The sequence below is a fragment of the Sebastes fasciatus genome, chromosome 11 (assembly GCF_043250625.1).
Source record: "Sebastes fasciatus isolate fSebFas1 chromosome 11, fSebFas1.pri, whole genome shotgun sequence".
NCBI lineage: Eukaryota > Metazoa > Chordata > Actinopteri > Perciformes > Sebastidae > Sebastes > Sebastes fasciatus.
The window spans coordinates 22,263,592-22,284,545 of record NC_133805.1 but is presented as its reverse complement, the minus strand read 5'-3'; the positions used below and the strand labels follow the sequence as shown (position 1 = coordinate 22,284,545).

The window sequence follows — 20,954 nt, the reverse complement described above, 5'->3', positions numbered from 1 at the left end:
CAGATGCACTGTTTTTAGCATAAATACCAGTTATTTGCTAGTGTTCTTCTAACTATAGGTGTCATGCTGCATTACTGCTTGTTTAAATGTATGCTTTCCCAACATTACAGCGTCATATATCATGCATTTTTTCCCCCTAATATCTGACTTCTCTACCTGTATTTATAACCCGTTATAGGTTTTAAAATGAGTTTTCTGTTGTGATTTATATGACTATTATATGATTAATTTTAAATTGTTATTAGAGTTGCTTCTGTTCAGTTCAGTCCCATGATGTTGGCTGTAGATCTGTAATGTATATTGGAGTAGTAAGTTAACCAATCTCATATTTTTATGATATCATTTCTACACACAGCAGCCGTGGAATATTTGTTCCTTTTGTAAAAATGCTTACTGATGTTGTTCTACACACCAAGCTCTGTGCACGGCTGCAATGGTGGAAAATTCACACCATGACATTCGTGTTAAATAGCTCTCTGCTATTTTCCCATTAGCTCGCTGGAAGTTCTAGTGAAAAAGAAATGTGAAGAAAACATAAATTCACTCTCTGGGGTCCCAGCCTCCTTCATACCTCATTACCTCTGACCTATTGCTGCAGAACGCTGCAGCACTTGCGATTTGGAGAGCTGTTTTTTTGGCACCCTCAAGCAGCTCTAACCGTAACTACACATAAACGCATGCAACGTGCGTGAGTTTGATGTTTTGTGTGTGTGTTGTTATGTGTTTGATATCACTGTATTTTTGCCTCCTCAGGGATGTGAAGCCTGATAACATGTTGCTAGACAAAGCAGGCCACTTAAAACTGGCCGACTTTGGGACCTGCATGAAAATGAACAAGGTATCACATTTCCGTCACCATAATGAATCACACCACATACATTATGAATATGATATTTTAAGTGGTTTTGCTGATTATTTAGGTCGATGAAAAACATTCTTGGTTTTTGACAGACAGGATTCATTATTACAAAGATGAAACTGCTGATTTTTAAAATGTTTCTCCTCTTCAGGATGGTATGGTACGATGCGACACAGCAGTGGGAACTCCAGACTACATTTCGCCCGAGGTACTGAAATCCCAAGGAGGAGACGGCTATTATGGCCGAGAGTGTGACTGGTGGTCAGTTGGAGTGTTCCTGTACGAAATGCTAGTTGGTGAGTTTTTGATTAAATATTTCCTGTAAATGTCAACATTAATGTTATTATACCAGTCTAGGGTTGTCACAATACCAGATATTTAGTAGCAGATACCAATACCAGTGAAATTTCATGATGCTCTATCAATTCGATACTGCAGTAAAAAGCAAAAGTAAAACAATATATCCCATGAACTTCAACATACGCTGCTTTATTACCATTAGCATTCAAGTCATTAAGTTAAACAAGTCATAATTCCCTCTCTATTATCCACTTTACATTGCTGTGAATACATCTCCTTCAAACAACTGGATTTATTCTAGTTTCTCACCAAAAATGACATTTTACAAGATTACATTTGAACACATAGTGATACAATTTTTTTTTACTGAACAGAGCCTGAACGCATCATAATATAAATCGATGGCATCTCTCGTTAACGTTAGCTGTTAGCTCCATGCAGGACTGTGCTGCTTACCAGCTGATAACGGCTAACGATAACTAGCTCTTAGTTTCGAGCCCTGACGATAGAAAAACGAGTACTGTAACGTTTTCAGAATTTTGGCATTGACTTGGTACCGAAGTATCGGCTCTTGTGATATCCCTATACCTGTCATAATTCTTATTAATAGTATGAAGTTTATGTTAAAAAACATCAAAAAATCTGTTTCTACCTTTCTCTCCATTAGTGAGACTCTGAAGCTTTCTAGTATATGTTTTGTATGTTTCACACAGTTTGTTCTTACTGTGAACATATCTTGTCCACAGTATCATATTATCTCTTGTTTGTTTTGTGTTGTGTGCAGGCGACACTCCTTTCTATGCAGACTCCCTGGTGGGGACCTACAGCAAAATTATGAACCACAAGAATGCCCTGACCTTCCCCGACGACAGCGACATCTCCAATGACGCCAAGAATCTCATCTGTGCTTTCCTGACTGACAGGTTAGATAGTGGCATGCTAAGCATTGGAAGTGCCATTTGAAGTGGGTTCTTATCATTATAGCCTTTCCTTGTTTAGGCATTGATTGTTTCCCAGTGTAGAGGACCCTCAGTGGAAAGAATCTTGATTGACAGAGATATTTAAGAACTGCTTCTACTGGTGTTCTGAAAATCACACACATAACTGTTCAAGAATCAAGCTAAGTGTGTCCTCCTTGACCCCCACAGGGAAGTTCGACTCGGCCGTAACGGTGTAGATGAGATCAAGAGGCATCCTTTCTTCAAGAATGACCAGTGGACGTGGGAGAACATCAGAGACAGTAAGAGCATTTTCACCGTTAAGATTACGGATTACTTTCACACCTCCCATTTCATTTGGCAACCTGCTCACTGTTACTGCAATCATGTAGCCAGCGATCATGTTTTCCATTTGACCTACTACAGACACTTGCAGGAAATTCTTGCAGACGAGCCATTCATTCAGTATCCTTTCCAAGACTTAACGTGATTCCTGCTCCGAGGCATAATTGGCAGCGCAGCGCTTTTTGAGGCCAACAACGGGGAAGCAGTCCCATCGCAAATGTTAATGCGCCGGGGATTGACGCTGGAGCAGAGAGAGATTAGAAATGTAGGGCTAAATCCAGGAGCTATAGTCAGTTCTTTAGTGGCTTTATGTTTAATACTTTACTAGGCTGAAGTCAGCACTTTGGTGTCGTTCCACTGGCTGAGCAGCTCTGCTAGCTGGCTGCTTTCCCTTGTTTTAAAGAGAGTTTCAAAGGAGATCTGTGATCCAGAAAAACTCTGCAGAGGAAAGTGAAACACTTGTTTCTGTGTTTCTGATCTACCTGGAAGGTCATCTACTTCAAAATACAGTTATGACAGATTATAAAAGAAACGATTTATTGAAAATAATAGAGGCAAAAAGAAGTAAAAAAACATGATTTGGGTTAACTGACCATTTTCAAGGCCTAATATGAGCATGTAAATCACAGTTATATTTGTATATGTTATTAATGATGAAGAATGAGCATTTTGCTTGTTAACAGATCTTAATAAACATTCTATGCTTATTTTACTGCTGTGTTTACTGATGTAAACAAAACAATCATTTCCAGAGGGTCTTCTGCTGAAACCTGTGTTTTACATTTTGGTTGAATCATGGACTGTGCCTTTAACACACAGTGATTTATCATCTGTAATGAACTGGGGTGGCCCTGTCTGTCATCATGAATCTTCCGTGTTTTCTTACCCCGTGTGTAGCGGCTGCCCCGGTAGTGCCTGAGCTGAGCAGCGACGTCGACACCAGTAACTTTGATGACATCGAGGAGGATCGGGGAGAGGAGGAGACCTTCCCCATACCAAAGGCCTTTGTGGGCAACCAGCTCCCCTTCGTAGGCTTCACTTACTACAGCAGCCAGCAGTGAGTCTGCCAGACACGTTTATAATCGACATGCAGCGCTGTTGATTTGATTTCTTGTGACACTTAATTGCCCACATAAGTGCAAATGTTTTTACAGTGATGTATCTGTACTGATGACATGATGCATTGTTCAGTAAGTATTCCCAAGTCTTAAAGGGGAACACCACTTACAAGTAAATTAAGAATTCCAATATGTTATTTCCATGGCCGGGGGAAGTCCAATCAGTACTTATGAACATGAGCTCCTCTCTCTCAAAGCCAGAAACCAGAGAAGTAAGTCTCAAACTTGTGATATCATAGAGTATAAAGTCTGGAGCTGCTCCATAGACAATGAACGGGAGACTGATTTTATGGACGCACAGAATGTTTGTTTTCTTTTTTAATACCCACATGTGCTTTGTTATATTGTAGTGTTGTCAGTTGTGAAACATAAAATGTTCCCATATACTGAGAACATTCCCCTAGGTGCTCCCAGTGTCATCAAGAACATCTCTCCCTATCAATTGTCTATGGAGCAGCGCCAGACTTTATACCCAATGACATCACAAGTTTGAGTTTTAGAGCTGTAGTTTTTGGATTTGAGCGAGAGCTGTTTTTTGGACTGGCTTAGACCATAGGATTAACATGTATGAATTTTGAAAATGGGTGTAGTTCCCCTTTAAAATGACTTGTGACTTCAGTAGCAATCCATAGAGAGCACTGTTTTCATGGTAGAAATGAATTTGTCATAGTAGACATTGTTTGAATACCTTATTCTATAGCAAATTTTGCAGATATGTTAACTCTTCCATTGTCGTGTAAATGCTCCTGCAATTTAAAATGTTGTTCTACTTATTTCTTCTGTGAAATAGTTTTCACCCTGAGGAGAGGTTTTAATATAACGCTTGTGATTATATTTCAATAATAAAACATGTCCTGTTTCCAGCATTGTTCGCAGCTCCACCGCCGCCAGAAAGGCCAGCGACAAACGTAGCAGCTCCACAAAGGAAGACAAGAGTCATGTCAGTAGAAGTGATGTAGAATATCTGCCAAATTCTTCAATTTCCCTTAATGCAGTTGTATGCATTATCTGTCTGTATCTATGAAGATCTAAGATAGTTTATTTCGTGTTTTTAGCTGGAAAACCTGCAGAAGAGGATCTACCAGCTGGAGGAGCAGCTCCATAGTGAGATGCAGCTGAAGGATGAGTTGGAGCAGAAATGCAGGTATGGAACCAGACTTTTAATCACACACAAAAAGGTAGCGGCTTACGTAGTCAAAGCAAAGACAAGATGCAAGATAGACAATAGCATTACAGAGGGAGGTTTAGTCAGAAGATATAAATATTTACTTCTAAAAAAATAGTTTTTCTAGTTAAATTGGGACATTTGTAAATGCGAAAAGGGCCATAGATAAGTTATTATGACATGGTGTCAATGTTTTATTAACCCCCTGGATGCATGTTTATTCATAAAGAGTAAACCAGACGTTAGTACACGGCAATGAACATGAGATTTTTATTCAAGAGACATTCAATGTAGTTAAGTATTTTTCTCAAATTGTGTTCTCCCCAGGACGTCAAACACCAAGATCGACAAGATCATGAAAGAACTGGATGAAGAGGTGACCCTTTTTTTCTCTCAAAAGTCTTCTTATGGACAAATTATAAATGTGCGATGTTCGCTTCTTTAATTGCAATTATGTTCATAAAAAGAACTTACCTCTGCAGCTTGTTGTTTTGGTAATAACATCTAAAAAGTGTGATGATAGAATCACACGATGAAGCTGAATAGATGACTGTTCAGGGGCTGGATTAAGGACGGGTTTCTTCCTGCTACATCACAGCCGCTCTGTTGTTCCTTTGCCACAGGCGAACCTGAGGAAGAACGCGGAGGGCAGCATGTCTGGGTTGGAGAAGGACAAGATCATGCTGCAGCACAGATTCACAGAGTACCAAAGAAAAGCTGACCAGGATGCAGAGAAGAGACGCAATTTGGAGAATGAGGGTAAAGATAATGAGGTGCTGCTGATGTATGATTCAGACACCGTGCAATTAAAGTCTAATTGTAGAGTGAAGCGCGGAAGCAGTCGGTATTTGAGTTTTGTTTCATGTTGATGCCCTATGCACTCAGCATCACTTGATCTGGTCAAGACATATGCCCCCACATGGATTAACTGGTATCCTGGTGTGACCTTCACCCTGCTCACTGCTAACTACACATCTGGTTAACTGTTAAACCATGCACATGTTTATCGGACTTTCCTTTTAATTTGCAACAGAAGACAGCACTAAATGGATTAACAAGCAATAAACTGTTAGAGTTGAAGACTTGATATGCTGTGCATGTCATTTAGAGCGGAGGATTTATGGTACGTCTCCACAGGATTCATCCTTTCCACACTTCCCATTCATTGTCTATGTAAGCAGCCATGCAATGCATTCTGGCAGCGTAGTGTTGCGTTTTTGAGAGACGGACAGTCCCGTTTCGTGAGCCTCGTTTGCATAAAGTTGAGGTCTAGGCTACTTTATGCAAATCAGGGGGCGTCTAGTGTGACTCACCGCCTCCGGAAACTACCGAAAAACTTTTGAACTAACCGTTGTCGATCTAAAATAAAGACGGATTCAGCAACTGCATGACTTATTTCTTGCCTAAAATGTTTTCAGAAACACATTTTGGTGAACATTTTTGTAATATACGAGAAAAAAGTTTCCAAAGTAGCCGCCATGTTGGTTCTGGTTTGAAAGATGGGAGCAGCAGCCCACGAGGGAAAGCGTTCCTCCAATCGGGTGTCTTGTGGCAGCCCATTGAGAGTCCAATGCTGGGAAGCAAGACAATAATAGTCATAATAATAATAAATTTTATTTGGTGACACCTTACAGGACACCCAAGGACACCTTACAAAGATAAAATAATAAACAGCCAGACACGACGAAGACACTAGCAGAGCAAACATAACGAGAGACGATGTCTTGCGTCCAAAAACGCCCCCGTGGACACGTACCACTAGTTTGGGATTGGTCAGGATGGTCTCTTCCGACTTCGGTGTGTTCATGAGCTTTAAGTCGTAATGTGGAAACAACATGGATGCTACAAAAAAGATGTGTTGTATTTTTATTGCTGAGAGCGTTTAAGCAACACACTATCCAAGTATGCTGAAACAGTTTGAAGCTTTATATTGGTGGTTTTGTCCCATACTTGTTGCTGCACCAGTGCATTCCCTGAAACCACTAAAATATTGCGTTACCTGACTTGTTATCAGGGTTGATGCTAATAAATAACTTTTCTAACTAATCTAGGTCATTATATGTGGACAGCAACTAACGGTTACAACCTAATGCCATATTACAAATTACATGTGGATAGAAAATTGATATGCAATATGTGACTTAATAAAGAGTTTCTTACCATCAAACCAATATTTACTTTCGCCCACTATGTTTCTGCGTAAGTGCCGTCAACTCGGCAAGTCGTGTACAAAAATGTTGTTGTTCTGACTTTAAGGTACTCATAATTCCGACACCACATGAATCTAGCATTAAATGAAGCCCTTAAGTGAAGTCTTAATTTATTTCCCGTCTGCTTTTTTTTCTAGTGTCGACTTTGAAGGAGCAGCTTGAAGATATGAGGAGGATCAGCCAGAACTCTCAGGCCTCAAATGACAAGGTCGTCCAGCTGCAGAATCAGGTACTGTATATAATAGACACACATGCACGCTGCACACACACACACACACACACACACACACACACACACACACAGTCTGAACTAGTGGATGACGATGCATTCAACTTAATTTCCCCTCCTGGCCCTCTCCGTTTTGATTGACAGATGGAAGAGGCCAACGACCTCCTGCGTGCAGAGTCGGACACGGCGGCGAGACTGAGGAAGAGCCACACAGAGATGGCTAAGTCGATGAGCCAGTTGGAGAGCTTGAACCGCGAGCTGCAGGAGAGGAGCCGCGGGGCGGACGGGGAGAAGGCCCAGTTGGAGAAGGAAGTGCTGCTTCTTCAGAGCACCCTGGACTCGGAGAGGAGGAACTACAGCATGGGCTCAGAGGAGATCAGGGAGCTGCAAGGTGACACATACTGTATATGATGACACTGACAAAGACAGGGGTGTATAAAGTACCTAAGAGAAAAGAAAAGGGCAGAATTTGAATTTATTAAACCGTCTCAGTGTGGTTAAGTATAACTCTTTTAATCTCATTCAGACATTTGAGACAGCTTCGGAAATTCCACATAAAAGAACACTCTCCCACTGATGTGTGAGACATGCCCAAGCACCGACAATGCCCACAGCAGTCCCATCAGTCACTGATATATCTCTCAGCTCTCCTAATGCGAACAAGCTTCTGAAAGTCCTAGAATTAGTGAGGAAGGAAGCACTGTGATGGAGGGACTTTGAAAGACACTTAAAAGTCAGAACAGTCAAGCACAGTATGTCAAACAAGTATTGGGCCTTTTTTTGTGGTGAAAGTTCTAAACATTGAAATGTATGAAATCAGAATCATAATTAGAAATTGATCATCATTGATCCCCAGGGGGAAATTGGGACGTTATAGTTGCTCTTATATAAAAGCATAAAGAAATGTAAGAAAATAGAAATAAAGGAGTATGGGACAATGTAAATTATGTACATAATGCTACAGTGTATAACAAAATATATGTAAAGAAATATAAATAATAATAAAAATAAGAAGAAATTAGAAATATAAGAATATGTGCATCAAATACATACAATATATAACCACAGTGCAAATAAGTAAATTCAAATTGCTGAGAGGTGGGATTTATAAAATGTGTTAACTATAAATGCCAGAATAGTATGAATACAAATTAAATAAGAATATTTAATATAAGAGTATTACACAGTTGAACTATTGTACATTTTATTGTACAGTTTAATCCTTATTGCACATAAGAATAATAAAACAATTATGGAGTAGTAGCTGCATAATAATAAGAATCTTCAGAATAATAATATGAAGGCTGAATGGCTGTAATAAAAAGGGTTTTGTGTATATCATAAACACCATGAAAGTGACTATTTGTGTTTTATCATCCGTTCTCAGCGAGGATGACAGGGCTGCAAGAAGACAACAAAAACTTGAAGCACAGCCTCGCCAAAGTGGAGACAGAACGCAAACAGAGCCAGGAGAGGAGCAACAACCTGGAGAAGGTATACACAAGAAGTACTAGTAGTAATACTTGTGCAGATACGCATGTGCTTCCACCCTGTAGAATTTTAGGAATTGCTGTTATTTCTAGTTATATCATCTATTAGATGACGGGACAGTTGTGTGTCCAGCTTGCCTTCATGTTGTTTGCCTGGTGCCCACAGGAAAAGAACAACCTGGAGATCGACCTGAACTACAAACTGAAGACCTTGCAGCAGCGTCTGGAGCAGGAGCAGACTGAACACAGGGTGACGCGGGCACAGCTCACTGACAAATACGAGTCTATTGAAGAAGCCAAATCAGCTGCCATGAATGGTATGCCAGTACTATGTCGGAGCATGCCCTGGCTGCTCCACTGTTTATCTCTCTGCTTTTTTCTACTTGCCTCCTTCTTTTTCTTGAATCCTATTTGAACGTCTTCGTCTTTTCATTTTTATCGCCTCTCCACCTTTTATTTTAATTAACTTCTTTCTGACCTGTTCCTGTTTCATCTGTCTCGTCTACCATCTGATCTGACTCACCTGCAGGGGATGTTTGGGTGGGAGGAATTCAGGGAGTGTAAGCCAGACAGCATGTCAGGACAGCGCCTCATTGCATATTAATGCAGGACTCTAAAGCAGTTTTTTTTTGCAGTAGAATGATGATGTGTCCGGGTGAAAAAGGCACATGATAGTTCTCTTGCTAATAATTAAGGCTCATTACTGGCAATGATTTTTACCAAAAGGTTTAAGGACATTTTTTTCATCTGGATTTTATGTCCCCATCTATTAACACGTTGTTGTGTTGCCTGCTCCAAAGACATGATGTAGTTTACAGAAAACAAATGCCTTAGAACAAACCCAGCTCAGAGTAAGGCCTTAGTAATCGAACATGAATAGAAAAATGGTGAGAAAATGCATATTAGCTGCTGAAAATCAAATTTTGTGTTAATCCAGCTCTGTCACATTTGTTCTACTGATACTCAGACATTGATAAATGATCACAACACATAGTATTCTTGCTGTTTCTGTTCCCCCATTTAGTTATTAAATGTGGAAGGGAACTGTCTGAATAAGTGCCTATCGTACAGTTGAATTCTTCAGTGTGAATTCAGCGTTACGAAGTTGATATTCTGAGAGAGAGATAACTGGTTGCTTTGTGTACTCAACCGTAAGGCTAAAACGTGTCGGATGCTCTTGGAAAATGTGGGAAAAAAACATGATAGACCAGAACGCAATCCAGGCACTCCAAAATATTAAAACAAGTGGCGAACGAGGAAGGAAATATATTAAAAAGCCTTTATTATGGTGGCTAAATCACTGAAAAAGCCAACATGTTTCAACAACTGTAGGTCTTCGTCAGGGCTTTCAACGATGATTGATATTCTGTCAGTTGGCAGTAGAACAGGGAATTGACTGTTTCTCTGTCACTGCCCTACTCCAGCTGTTACGCAGAAGATATCCGAGGAGAACGGCGCGAGGATGCGAGCGGAGTGCCGGATAGTGGAGGTCGAGAAGCAGTGCTCCATGTTAGAGTTTGACCTCAAGCAGTCTGTGCAGAAGATGGAGCAGCTGATGAAGCAAAAAGAGAGGCTGGAAGATGAGGTAAGTAGTCCCTCTCACTCTGGCTTTTAATATTCAGCTGCATTAAATAAAGATGCCTCTGCGTACAGCTTAATGTGCCTTTTATCAGTGACACATCACAACCTCTCATGTGTCGTCCTTCCCCAGGTGAAGAATCTGCGGATACAGGGAGATCAGGAGTCGAGCAAGCGCGTACAGTCTCAGAGCGAGCTGAAGAACCGCCTGCAGGAGGTGGACCGTCTACGGTGTTCGGAGAAGCAGCTCAAACAGGAGATCAACACGGCGCTAGAGAGCAAACGCTCGCTGGAGTTCCAGCTGGCGCAGCTAACCAAGTGAGCGGCATTCCTGCACGAGAATGTTATCCATCCACTAATCACTTTACCATTGTCTCCTTGCAATTTGTATAAAATAAACAGAATAGAAATGATAATAAATAGAATAAACACTTGTATTATGTTTATTAGGAAAATGTAAGGTTACCTACACCGTTGTGCCAGTTAATAGAACTGTGAAATTAGCTGGCAGGAGCTGCAGCCAGGAGCTCTAATTTTCTGTTATTGCTGCAATGGCCAGTAATGCTCTTTGGAAGTCAAGGCGTAAATTGCCCTACAATTGCCTGCTATTTCCAAATAAGTGCTATTATTCCAGCTTAGAGGGCGACCATGCCAAAGCTGTTCTGCAACAGTGTTTACATCAGAGGATTAGAGTTTAGAGTCCAGCTCCATCCACTCCGTTGCTAATCCTCTGGCCAGCGCTGCAGCCCGTGCCGCTGGCTGTGGTGCGAGTGCACGGACTCTGTTTGTCTGGTGCTGTTTGCTCAAATTTGTGAATGTGTCAAATTAGATAGAATTAATGAAGAAATGGAAATAAAGTACTTAATGCATTTGGTTGATGTGTTGACAGACAATACAGAGGCAACGAGGGACAGATGAGGGAACTTCAGGACCAGCTTGAGGCCGAACAGTATTTTTCTGTAAGTATGAGTCTCGGTTCTCCAATGTCCTCTTTATTAAAATGTGAAAGCCACTGGCTAAACTGTCTGTCTGTCCTCCCCCTCAGACGCTTTACAAAACTCAGGTCAAGGAACTAAAAGAGGAGATTGAGGAAAGGAACCGGCAGGTACAAGACGCTCATAAAAAGGTGCAGGAGTTGTGCAGTGAAAGGTAAGAGACTCAGTTCTATTGTGGCCTCAAGGCAATCACTTTATTGATGCAACCACACAAATATCAGCTCATGGTTTTATGTCCTATTGTTTTGAGCTCTTTTTTGTTTGCAATCTGTTTTATTTGATTTTTTTTGTACACGAATACACAACACAACATTGGCAAAGACATATGCTACCAATACGTATTAATCCTCCCAAAATATAGGAATATCAGCAAGTCATAGAGTCATGAAGCCCAAAGGCAAAAATGAAAAAAGAAAATAAGAATGATATATTTGAAAATACGTACTTGCAAAAGTCACAACTAAATTAAGAAAACAAACCTAAATTTTGTTTTCTTCTGGGCAAAGGGACTCCCTGTCTGCCCAGCTGGATCTGACGGTGACCAAGGCCGAGTCGGAGCAGCTTGCCCGGGCGCTGCAGGAGGAACAGTACTATGAGCTCGACCAGGAGAACAAGAAGGCGATGAGTAGACATAAGCAGGAGGTCGGGGAAAGGGAGTCTACTATTTCACGGGTGAGCAAATCCTCCCTCCGCAATGAATATTATGTTGTACGTGCAACTGAATTTATTGTCTCAATTTTGAGTGGAAAAGGGGATAATATGGATGTTTCTCTGCAGCTTGAGGAATCCAATAAAACTCTGACCAAAGATGTGGAGAACCTCAGCAAAGAGAAGTCGGAGTTAAATGAGAAGCTCAGCACTCAGGATGAAGGTACTGTCCCTTTGTTGACCTCCACGTCTCTTTTCTGCATTATAATTATGTTGTTGCAGAAAAGCTGAGTCTCTTTTTCTTGACAGAGTATGAAGCTCAGAAGGAAGAGATTGCGAATACAATCAAGGCCAACTACGATAAGGTCCTCAACACAGAGCGCACACTGAAGACTCAGGTAAAGATGTTTTAGTCTGAAGGTATTTGCAAATAATGCAAATGGAGAACGGTGACTGATGAGCTATTTAACTGCTTTAATATATCAGGCGGTGAACAAGCTGGCAGAGATCATGAACCGCAAGGACATGAAGCTGGACCAGAAGAAGAAGGGCAGCACTGCCGACCTGCGGAAGAAGGAGAAGGAGAACCGCAAACTCCAGCTGGAACTTAACCAGGAGAAGGAGAAGTTTAACCACATGGCCATCAAGTATCAGAAGGAGTTGAGCGAGATGCAGGGGGTAAGTTAAAGAGGTTTCAGAACACTAGAGCCCAGTAAAATCACAGATTGCCCTTGTTTTTAACCCACATCTCATGGCTTTGCCGCCAACAGCAACTGGTAGAGGAATCCACGTATCGCAACGAGCTGCAGATGCAGCTGGACAGCAAGGAGAGCGACATCGAGCAGCTTCGGGAGAAACTGAACGACCTGACTCAGCGCATGGAAAACTCTAGTGTCACCAGCCTGCAGACAGATGAGACGGACAGCAACCTCGCAGGTAGGATCACCACCACAAGGCCTCACTGGACACTGCTGCTGCTACTTTTACTACACATCAAAAAAACTCAGGTCCAAAATGCAGGACTCCTCTGCGTCTATTAAAGCCCCCCTCCAGTGTATTTTGGCATTTCTATAATATTTTATATTTATTTGAGTCATTTCTTGTCTAAGTTGATTAGCCAAAATGTTTGCCAATTTCTTTTTGGACAAATAACTTAATTTTGTGCTCAAAGTTGAAAAAAAAAAAGAAGAAGAAGGTTGTTGGTAAAATGGGAATACGACGTATGACTATAGTAGAAGCTGCAAGTTATGTCATCCACCAAGCTGCAGGCGCACTCATGCTCGTTTGAGTCTGAGAAGCGGCAAACCTATAAATCTGTTTATCATTCTGTTGGTTTGTCTTTCTAGTTAGTTAGTTAGGTGTAGTTAGCAGAAACTGAGGGTTTTCCTTTTATTTTTAGTTTCCTCCACCTTACTTTAGTGTGTTTATTTTCACCATGGCAATTGTGTGTGCGTTGAACGGGGTGAAATCAACGTAGTGAATTACACAAAATAACACACTTACTGTCACTCTCACTTGCTCTCTTCTTTACCGTCTCCCGCTGGAGATAAATTAACAGAAAGCAGCCGAGGCAGCCCGTCTGGAGGGGGGCTTTAAGTCTCTAAATAGTCTGGGAATTGCACAGAAAGATGTTAAGTATTGAAGGAGTCTTGTTCAAAAACAACAAAACAATGAAAATAGTTTTATGGGTTTTAAAATGTTGGTGTTTTGTTTACTGTTTTAGATATGTTTCACCTTGTGGATCCAAAAAGTAAACCCACCAACTTGCCATGCTATTAGCATCTTGTGGCCATTAGAAAGAAAGCAACTGCGGCCCTCTTGTTTTTAAAATATCAAATTATGAGTTTGAATGGTTATGTTTGTATTGAGTGAGCTCAAGTTTAGACATCTTATCTTATTAACAAAACGTTGTACTTCCTTTGGGGGATGCTGCCTTTTTGTTCAGGTAACGTCTTTTGTCGTGGTCGAAATCGGTCCGTTTCTCAGTTTCTGTACTTTTTGTGTATAGCGTTGAATCTACGCTTTCAGGGTGGTCTAAGAAATGATTCAGTGTTAGGAGCCTTGTGTATATTTAAGACCTAGTATCAGGTGTTTATTGAACAGACTATTGAACAGGTGCCTGTGGTTTTAGGTTTAGAAAGCTGAGGCAATCTTTCAATTTTGTTTTTAAAGCCACGCTGCCACACTGATGATTAACATCTGTTCAAAATTCATGATTGTACCCTCCTCTGACACATATCTTTCTTTACAAATGTGCCTTATTCCAGGTCTGTTTTCATATATTCTGTGGTTAAATCATTCTCTCTTTATTTCCCTCATGTCCAGTCGGTTCTCTTCTTATCTTTGTAACGTCTATTCCTTTCCCTCTGTGAGTAACTGAGTGGACGAGCCCCTCTTGCCTGGCCTGTGCTGCTGCAGCTATTGTGTTTGTGTCTTTTTGCCCCTGATTTTTTTTTTTTTTAAGTATTCTTTTCCTGGAGGTGAGAAATCTCCTCCCATCTTTTTTGGGGGAATTCAACAAGACTTTTGAAAGACGTCTGATGGAGTGGAGAGAAAAAAAAATATCTGTCAAAACAGTCAGACCAACAAAATTTGATAAGACAAACTTTAACGGGATGTTAAAGCAAAGAGTGAACTTGCTTGATGTCACACAAGGTCAGCCTCAACGGTAAAGTAACCACATCAGATCAGAGGTTACCGTCATACTAGACTACGCCCTGTGTGAGGTTTACAGCCTCACTCTCAGCACCTTTCAAAACGTGTCTTGAAACTGAAAGCACCGTTTGTTTGTTTTTTATTCATGGGACTGTGTGCTTCAAACACTTAACACTCTTAGTGGGGTTTTTTTTGTCGGCATGTTCACCTAGAAGTTTTTGGACACAAAGACCTCCCTCACGTTCAGTAGACAAGCCCCTCTTAGTTCACTGCTCCCGTTTAACTTGTGTTCTTTCAGCTGCATGCACTTGAAAATTGTAATTTTAGCACCAAATAATGGATAAAACCTGCAATGCACATGGTTGTTTCTGTGAAAGGAGTGAGTGATCAAGCTACTTGAGAGAAAATAAATACTAATTCTTGCAGCAAAAGTCTTATTGAAGAGCTTTTTAACATAATTTGAAATGATAAAATCTGCTAACATGCTGTAAAAAGGACTTAACCCATGTGTAACATGTTCCTCCTGCATGGGGAGTGTGTAGTAGCAGCATGGGATATCTAAACTCATCTCTAATCACCTACTCCAGTGCAGTCACATTAACGCTGGCAGAACTCCTTAAGGGGTTCACTTGGTGTTTTGAAACAATTATGACCTTTGTCAGTTAACTTTTCATTTTTTCCCCAAGTTGAGTTTTAGATTTAAACACTGCATGGCCTTTTTTTCCCCACAGTGCATTTGATTCATTGCATAGATTTGTAATTTTTTTGACTGCTTTTCAGAATCTAGATTGGAGGGTTGGCTGTCCATTCCTAACCGTGCTAATATCAAGCGATACGGATGGAAGAAGCAGGTATGTCGTGTGTTTTTATTTGGTGTTTCCTCTGCGCACCTGCATTGTGTTGAAGTCTTGTGTTGAGAATGCTGCCTGTCCCTCGAGGGCAATATCCGTCTTCCTCTCATTATCCTGTTTTAATATTTGCAGTATGTGGTAGTGAGCAGCAAGAAGATTCTGTTCTACAACGACGAGCAGGATAAGGAACAGTCCAACCCCTCAATGGTACTAGATATCGAGTAAGTACTTTTTACTTTTGTGCTCATTTTTGATGGTCAAAGTTTTGCTGAAAAAATACTGCTGCAAGAAAAAGAGCTCATGTTGCAGGGGTTGTGTTTACAGGTTAGTGAAAGTAATAGTGTTATTGATTGATTTTTGTACCTTCTCATACAGCAAACTGTTTCACGTGAGACCAGTCACACAAGGAGACGTGTACCGAGCGGAGACGGAAGAGATTCCGAGGATATTCCAGGTTGGACGCTTCTTCCTGTGCTCTCTGGATTTTCATGTTTTGCGTTCTGTTTGTTTTCTGATTCCTTGAAGCTCTGTTCAGCCCCAGAAATGCTTATTTTAGTGCAGAGTGTTTTTGACGGAGGCCCTTTCTCTCTCTCTCTCTCTCTCTCTTTCTCTGTCTGTATTCAGATTCTGTATGCCAATGAGGGAGAGTGCAGGAAGGAGGCGGACATGGAGACGGTCCCTCAGGGCGACAAGACCAACTGTCTCCCACACAAAGGCCACGAGTTCATCCCCACGTTATATCACTTCCCTTCCAACTGCGAGGCCTGCTCCAAGCCTCTGTGGCACGTCTTCAAGCCGCCCCCGGCGCTGGAGTGTCGCCGCTGCCACGTCAAGTGCCACAAGGACCACCTCGACAAAAAGGAGGACGTTATTGCTCCTTGCAAAAGTAAGTCCTTGGGTGTCTAAGCAGTTCTGATGAACAAGAAGACCAGCTATCATGTTTTACAGTACTTTCCAGAAATTACTGTATAAACAACATTGACTCTTGAAGAGTTTGAGTTACATGTGGCACATAAGTTACTTGCTGCTTTCGGAACTTAAAGGACCCCTGTGGCGTTTCCTTGTTAAAAAACTAAATTAAGTTTACATTCAGTGTTACTCACCAAAACGCATTGTGTGTATCCTTGAGGCCTAACACACATGTTGAATGCATTTCCTTCCTCATAAAACACTTGCCTTTTTAAAAAAAAAAATCATACATGGTTTACATCAATGTTTAGCAGCTATCAAACTGCGTATTGGGAATCGTGAAATTTCACTGGTATTTCACTTTGTATTGACTACTAAATTTCTAGTATCGTGACATCCCTACTGCCACCTGTTGATCAGTGGAATAGCGTGTATTGTGTCACAGGCGTACATATGCATCCTAGTTCACGTGCATAAGATAAACAAAACTCAGAAAATGAGCTTCACAGTGCTACTAGAGGTCAAAAACTTCACAAAGACCCTTTAATATTGCATAACACAACCAAAATAATAATAAATAAATAAATACATTTAATTTAGAATTAAAAACAAAACAAGTTGTCAGATATATAAATGTAATGTATGTGTGAGCAGTATAGTCAGTGACTTCATACAGTAAATACAGCCACACCCTTTACTAACTTTACCATGAAGTAGAGCTTAAACAATTAATCTTTTATAGTAAACTGAATGTGTTTGGGTTTTGGACTGTTGATTGAGCAAAACAAGCTGTTTTTTTCTTTTGTTTTAGTGGCTAACCTTTACATGCGTGGTAGTTTTTTGAGGTCACATTTGTCAGAAACTGATTCTTGATCTGCACACTGAACACTTTGTGCCCTCCCTTGCAGTAAACTACGATGTGACCTCTGCCCGGGACATGCTCCTGCTGGCTCTGACCCAAGATGAGCAGAAGAAATGGATCGGCCACCTCGGAAAGAAGATTCCCAAAACCCCACCATCCACATTTTCAAGAGCCTCTCCTCGGTCTATGTCCACGCGCTCTGGACCAAACCAGTCCTTCCGCAAGAACCCTAAAAGCAATACAGGAAAGCTGAGGTAACTTGACAATCTGTGACCGGTATCTAGGCTTTTCACATATTTGCATGACATACAATGAGGCACTGTACTGTTGTTTTAGGCAGTAAGTGAGGGTGTTGCTGCAGTCAGAAGTCTTATTATATCCCATCTGGTGGGCTGAGATGTGGTCAAGTCAGTCGCGTGACCTGCTGTTTGTCTCCTGTGTTGTAGCAGAGCGCAGTCCAGCCTCCAAGCAGCAGACACAACATCCAGCACTTGTTGACAGGAACTTCTTCAGAAAGTGTTGATGTGTTTTTTTAGACTTTTCTCTACAGCTTTTCTATTTATTAATATTGTTACTGGGTGTTTCTAACACGAGACACTTCCTGGTTGGTTGGTTGCTTGTTTGACTCCTGGGCTCTTTCCAGTTGACACTTGGGATTTTTTCTAATTGGCACTAATGTGTTGTCGGGTTCAGTAACTAACTTAAACACTCGTTAGAATGGTCCGCATAAAGGATTTTTACCTGTCAAACATGATGCAAAGGTCTTAACGGTGTCGCCGTGTCTGTAAACCAGCTTTTCCGTTGTATGTTGACTTAGATCGGCTTACTAACCAGGGTAAAGATATTGTGTCTCTCTTTTACTGGACACCTGTCTCTGCTTTTTGTTTCAGCTAACCATCTGAACCGTTTTCTGGACTCTAAACTTTCCCTCCTTCCTCATCCTCAAAAAACGGAGAAACCTGTATTACATAGAAAATTCATTAAAAAAGAAAGAGTATATCAATAAATATCCAGCGCTGGAAAATTGCAACACATGTCAGACACAATGGCATCATGGACATTAAGAGGCCTGATACCCGCCCCCCAACTCCTCCGCCACCTTTCCACATTCAAGAGATAACCGCCATTCAACTCAACAGACTTGCAGCTCTCCATTTCTACCAGAAGATGGCACACTCGTTCTTGAACTAAAGATGGACAGTGGAGCGATAGAGGGACTCATGTCATGGAGACATTCTGTGTTTCATATTATGTGACAGTTATGATGGAAATGGGAAGGTAAAAGGGGGTTTTGCTGGGACTCCTGCAAGTATGTGTTCAGTTTAAGGTACTGTCATACAGGGATTGCAGATCTGCAGTGACTCAGGGGTGGAGAATGAATATCTATTTTATAATTTTCTTTCCCCCACCTGACAGATACTCAAGCTTAAATGCAAGCAAACTTCTGTTTCCAGCTTCAAAAAACAATGACTGATGCCTTCATCTAATATCTTTGGCCTTTGTTGCCTTTATTCTTATCACTCTGCAAGTCACTTATCAGGTTTTGGACAGAGTATTGGGACAAAAGTATTAGACGTTTTGAGTATTGAGTGAGGAGCATGCAAGATCATCATTTAAATCTATGCATTATTTTTATTATTATAATTATTTTTATTGCTCCAAGCCATAAGGAATATTCCATTGTAATGGCATATAGGAGTCCTAAAACTTAACTGATTTTTTTTTCTGTTTATTTGGTACATTGTCTCTGTAATATTTTTTTTTTCTTGTATTGTTTATTTTTTTGTAATGTATTGCCTTACATTGATTCATAGATACATGGTTCAAAAGGAAAACATTAAGTTAACAAATGTAAAACTGCACTGTTTGAATTGTAAATTATTTGTAGACTAAACAGGTGTAGCATTTGGCCCACCTAGTGCCTTAACGTTTGGATATTGATTTTACTGCCATATCTGTTTTTCTTTTTCTTTTTCTTTTTTTCCTCCAAAACAAGACAAATCTTAACTCTTCCATCATTTATTTTTTAAGAAATCGCCACACGTTTTGTGGTTTTATCGGAACTTCTTTTCTCTGGTTTGAATATATAAAATATATATATTAGATTACCTCTTTATGGACACATTGCAATAGAGTTAGCGTGTCAAAACAAAGTCCCTAGACTCGGTTCATATCACAAGACAAATTTCGGGATGGTGTACCTAAAGCGAGCCCACCTGTGTCAATGATTGTCCTTAACAATTACAAGTTGTTTCTCTAACACGGTCCCGTTAATGCAAACCCCCCACAGTGTATATAATGAGAGAGACATAAGGATTATGGAATACCTCCGCAATCTTTTTATTTGTAACTTTTTGTTCAGTTAAAAAAAGCACTGGAACTATGATCTACTCTTGTCTTGGATAATTTGCATGGTTAATTGCATTGGAGTCCGCACTGATGGATATGTCAATAAACATATCTTTATCATTCATTGGATACTAGTTTTCACTACAGATACCCATCCTGGGTTTCATATTTGTGTTCATTTAATTGAGAATTTGTTTGGGAATATGTAGCACACCATCAACCAACTTGTCAAGGGCCCTAAAGTGGGCTCTGGGTTTTCATTTCTAATCTTGATCAAATGTAATTTTGTGACCATTATTTCAGTGTTTAATCAAATTACCTCACAATTAATATTGGGCTAGATAGTAGCTTAGAAAAACTGTACACACTACACACAGAATATAAGGAATAAGGGGCCAAGCAGATTAATCCATCCATGGTGCCTCAGTCATGAGGATACACAGGCTCAGGTGAGTTTTTATATGGTGGTGGAGAAAAAAAATCACCTGCTATAAGTGTTGTGGACTGAGGCAAGGCAAGGCAAGGCAGCTTTATTTGTAGAGCACATTTCAGCAACAGGGCAATTCAAAGTGCTTTACATAAACATTCAAGAACATTGCGACAAAGTGCAAAAGAACATTAAGACATAATTAAAACAGTTATAAAAACATTCAAGATTAGAAAATGAAAACAAGCTAGGATAGAAGCTAAAATATAATATAACACACAAGAGTAAAAGCTCTAGTGCAGTATAATATCATTATCTGGTTTAATAAAAAGGCAGCAGCAAACAACGTTTTAAGCTTTGATTTAAAAGAACTCAGAGTTGGAGTTGGTCCTGCAGGTTTCTGGGAGTTTGTTCCAAACATTTGGTGCATAAAAACTGAACGCTGCTTCTGCATGTTTAGTTCTGACTCTGGGGACACTAAGCAGACCTGATCCAGATGACCTGAGAGGTCTGGATGGTTCATAACATAGCAGAGAATCAGAAATGTATTTTGGCCCTAAATCATTTAGTGCTTTGTAAACCAGCAGCAGTATTTTGAAATCAGTTCTGAGAGAGACAGGGAGCCAGTGTAGAGACCTCAGAACTGGACTGATATGATCCACTTTCTTGGTGAGGACTCTAGCAGCAGCATTCTGAATCAGCTGCTAATGGGCTCTCTCTCTCACACACACACACGAGCATACTTGTAAATATGCATCTGACTGACATTTTTTCCTCTTTCACATTTTATGTAATCAGGGAATGAAATTAGCACCTGCCACCTGACAAATCACAGGGTAAATGTTGGCTGTGGCAGGTGAAAAATTTCAGGTCACCTGCCACCATGGCAGACAGGTTTTCCTTATATTAAGAAATATTATTTTTAAAAAGCTATTCTAAAGCCTAAATTAAATTTATGGTAACACTTCATTTTACAGGTCCACAAATTTCATGGTATTTAGGTGATAATTAGCAAGTAACCTATTT

At 40.5% G+C, this 20,954-nt stretch overlaps 1 protein-coding gene across 2 annotated transcripts in view; it reads left to right on the top strand.

The window, feature by feature from the left end:
* rock1 (Rho-associated, coiled-coil containing protein kinase 1) overlaps positions 1-19,623 on the top strand; it is a 36,866-nt gene extending 17,243 nt beyond the window's left edge. The window contains exons 6-33 of one of the 2 annotated variants that reach the window (XM_074651591.1): positions 754-838; positions 1,011-1,155; positions 1,944-2,082; positions 2,308-2,399; positions 3,340-3,499; positions 4,425-4,500; positions 4,616-4,704; positions 5,053-5,101; positions 5,349-5,484; positions 7,073-7,164; positions 7,309-7,555; positions 8,552-8,658; positions 8,821-8,971; positions 10,079-10,239; positions 10,366-10,550; positions 11,122-11,191; positions 11,278-11,381; positions 11,734-11,899; positions 12,005-12,098; positions 12,185-12,273; positions 12,362-12,553; positions 12,646-12,811; positions 15,311-15,381; positions 15,514-15,602; positions 15,757-15,835; positions 16,006-16,267; positions 17,199-17,406; positions 18,043-19,623. In XM_074651591.1, coding sequence (XP_074507692.1) covers positions 754-838; positions 1,011-1,155; positions 1,944-2,082; positions 2,308-2,399; positions 3,340-3,499; positions 4,425-4,500; positions 4,616-4,704; positions 5,053-5,101; positions 5,349-5,484; positions 7,073-7,164; positions 7,309-7,555; positions 8,552-8,658; positions 8,821-8,971; positions 10,079-10,239; positions 10,366-10,550; positions 11,122-11,191; positions 11,278-11,381; positions 11,734-11,899; positions 12,005-12,098; positions 12,185-12,273; positions 12,362-12,553; positions 12,646-12,811; positions 15,311-15,381; positions 15,514-15,602; positions 15,757-15,835; positions 16,006-16,267; positions 17,199-17,406; positions 18,043-18,046 — 3,508 coding nt within the window. In that variant the 3' untranslated portion in view covers positions 18,047-19,623. Of the gene's footprint in view, positions 1-753; positions 839-1,010; positions 1,156-1,943; positions 2,083-2,307; positions 2,400-3,339; positions 3,500-4,424; positions 4,501-4,615; positions 4,705-5,052; positions 5,102-5,348; positions 5,485-7,072; positions 7,165-7,308; positions 7,556-8,551; positions 8,659-8,820; positions 8,972-10,078; positions 10,240-10,365; positions 10,551-11,121; positions 11,192-11,277; positions 11,382-11,733; positions 11,900-12,004; positions 12,099-12,184; positions 12,274-12,361; positions 12,554-12,645; positions 12,812-15,310; positions 15,382-15,513; positions 15,603-15,756; positions 15,836-16,005; positions 16,268-17,198; positions 17,407-17,598 lie in introns of both variants that reach the window. The other variant, XM_074651590.1, reaches the window with a different exon arrangement.
* The last annotated feature ends 1,331 nt before the right edge of the window (positions 19,624-20,954 follow it).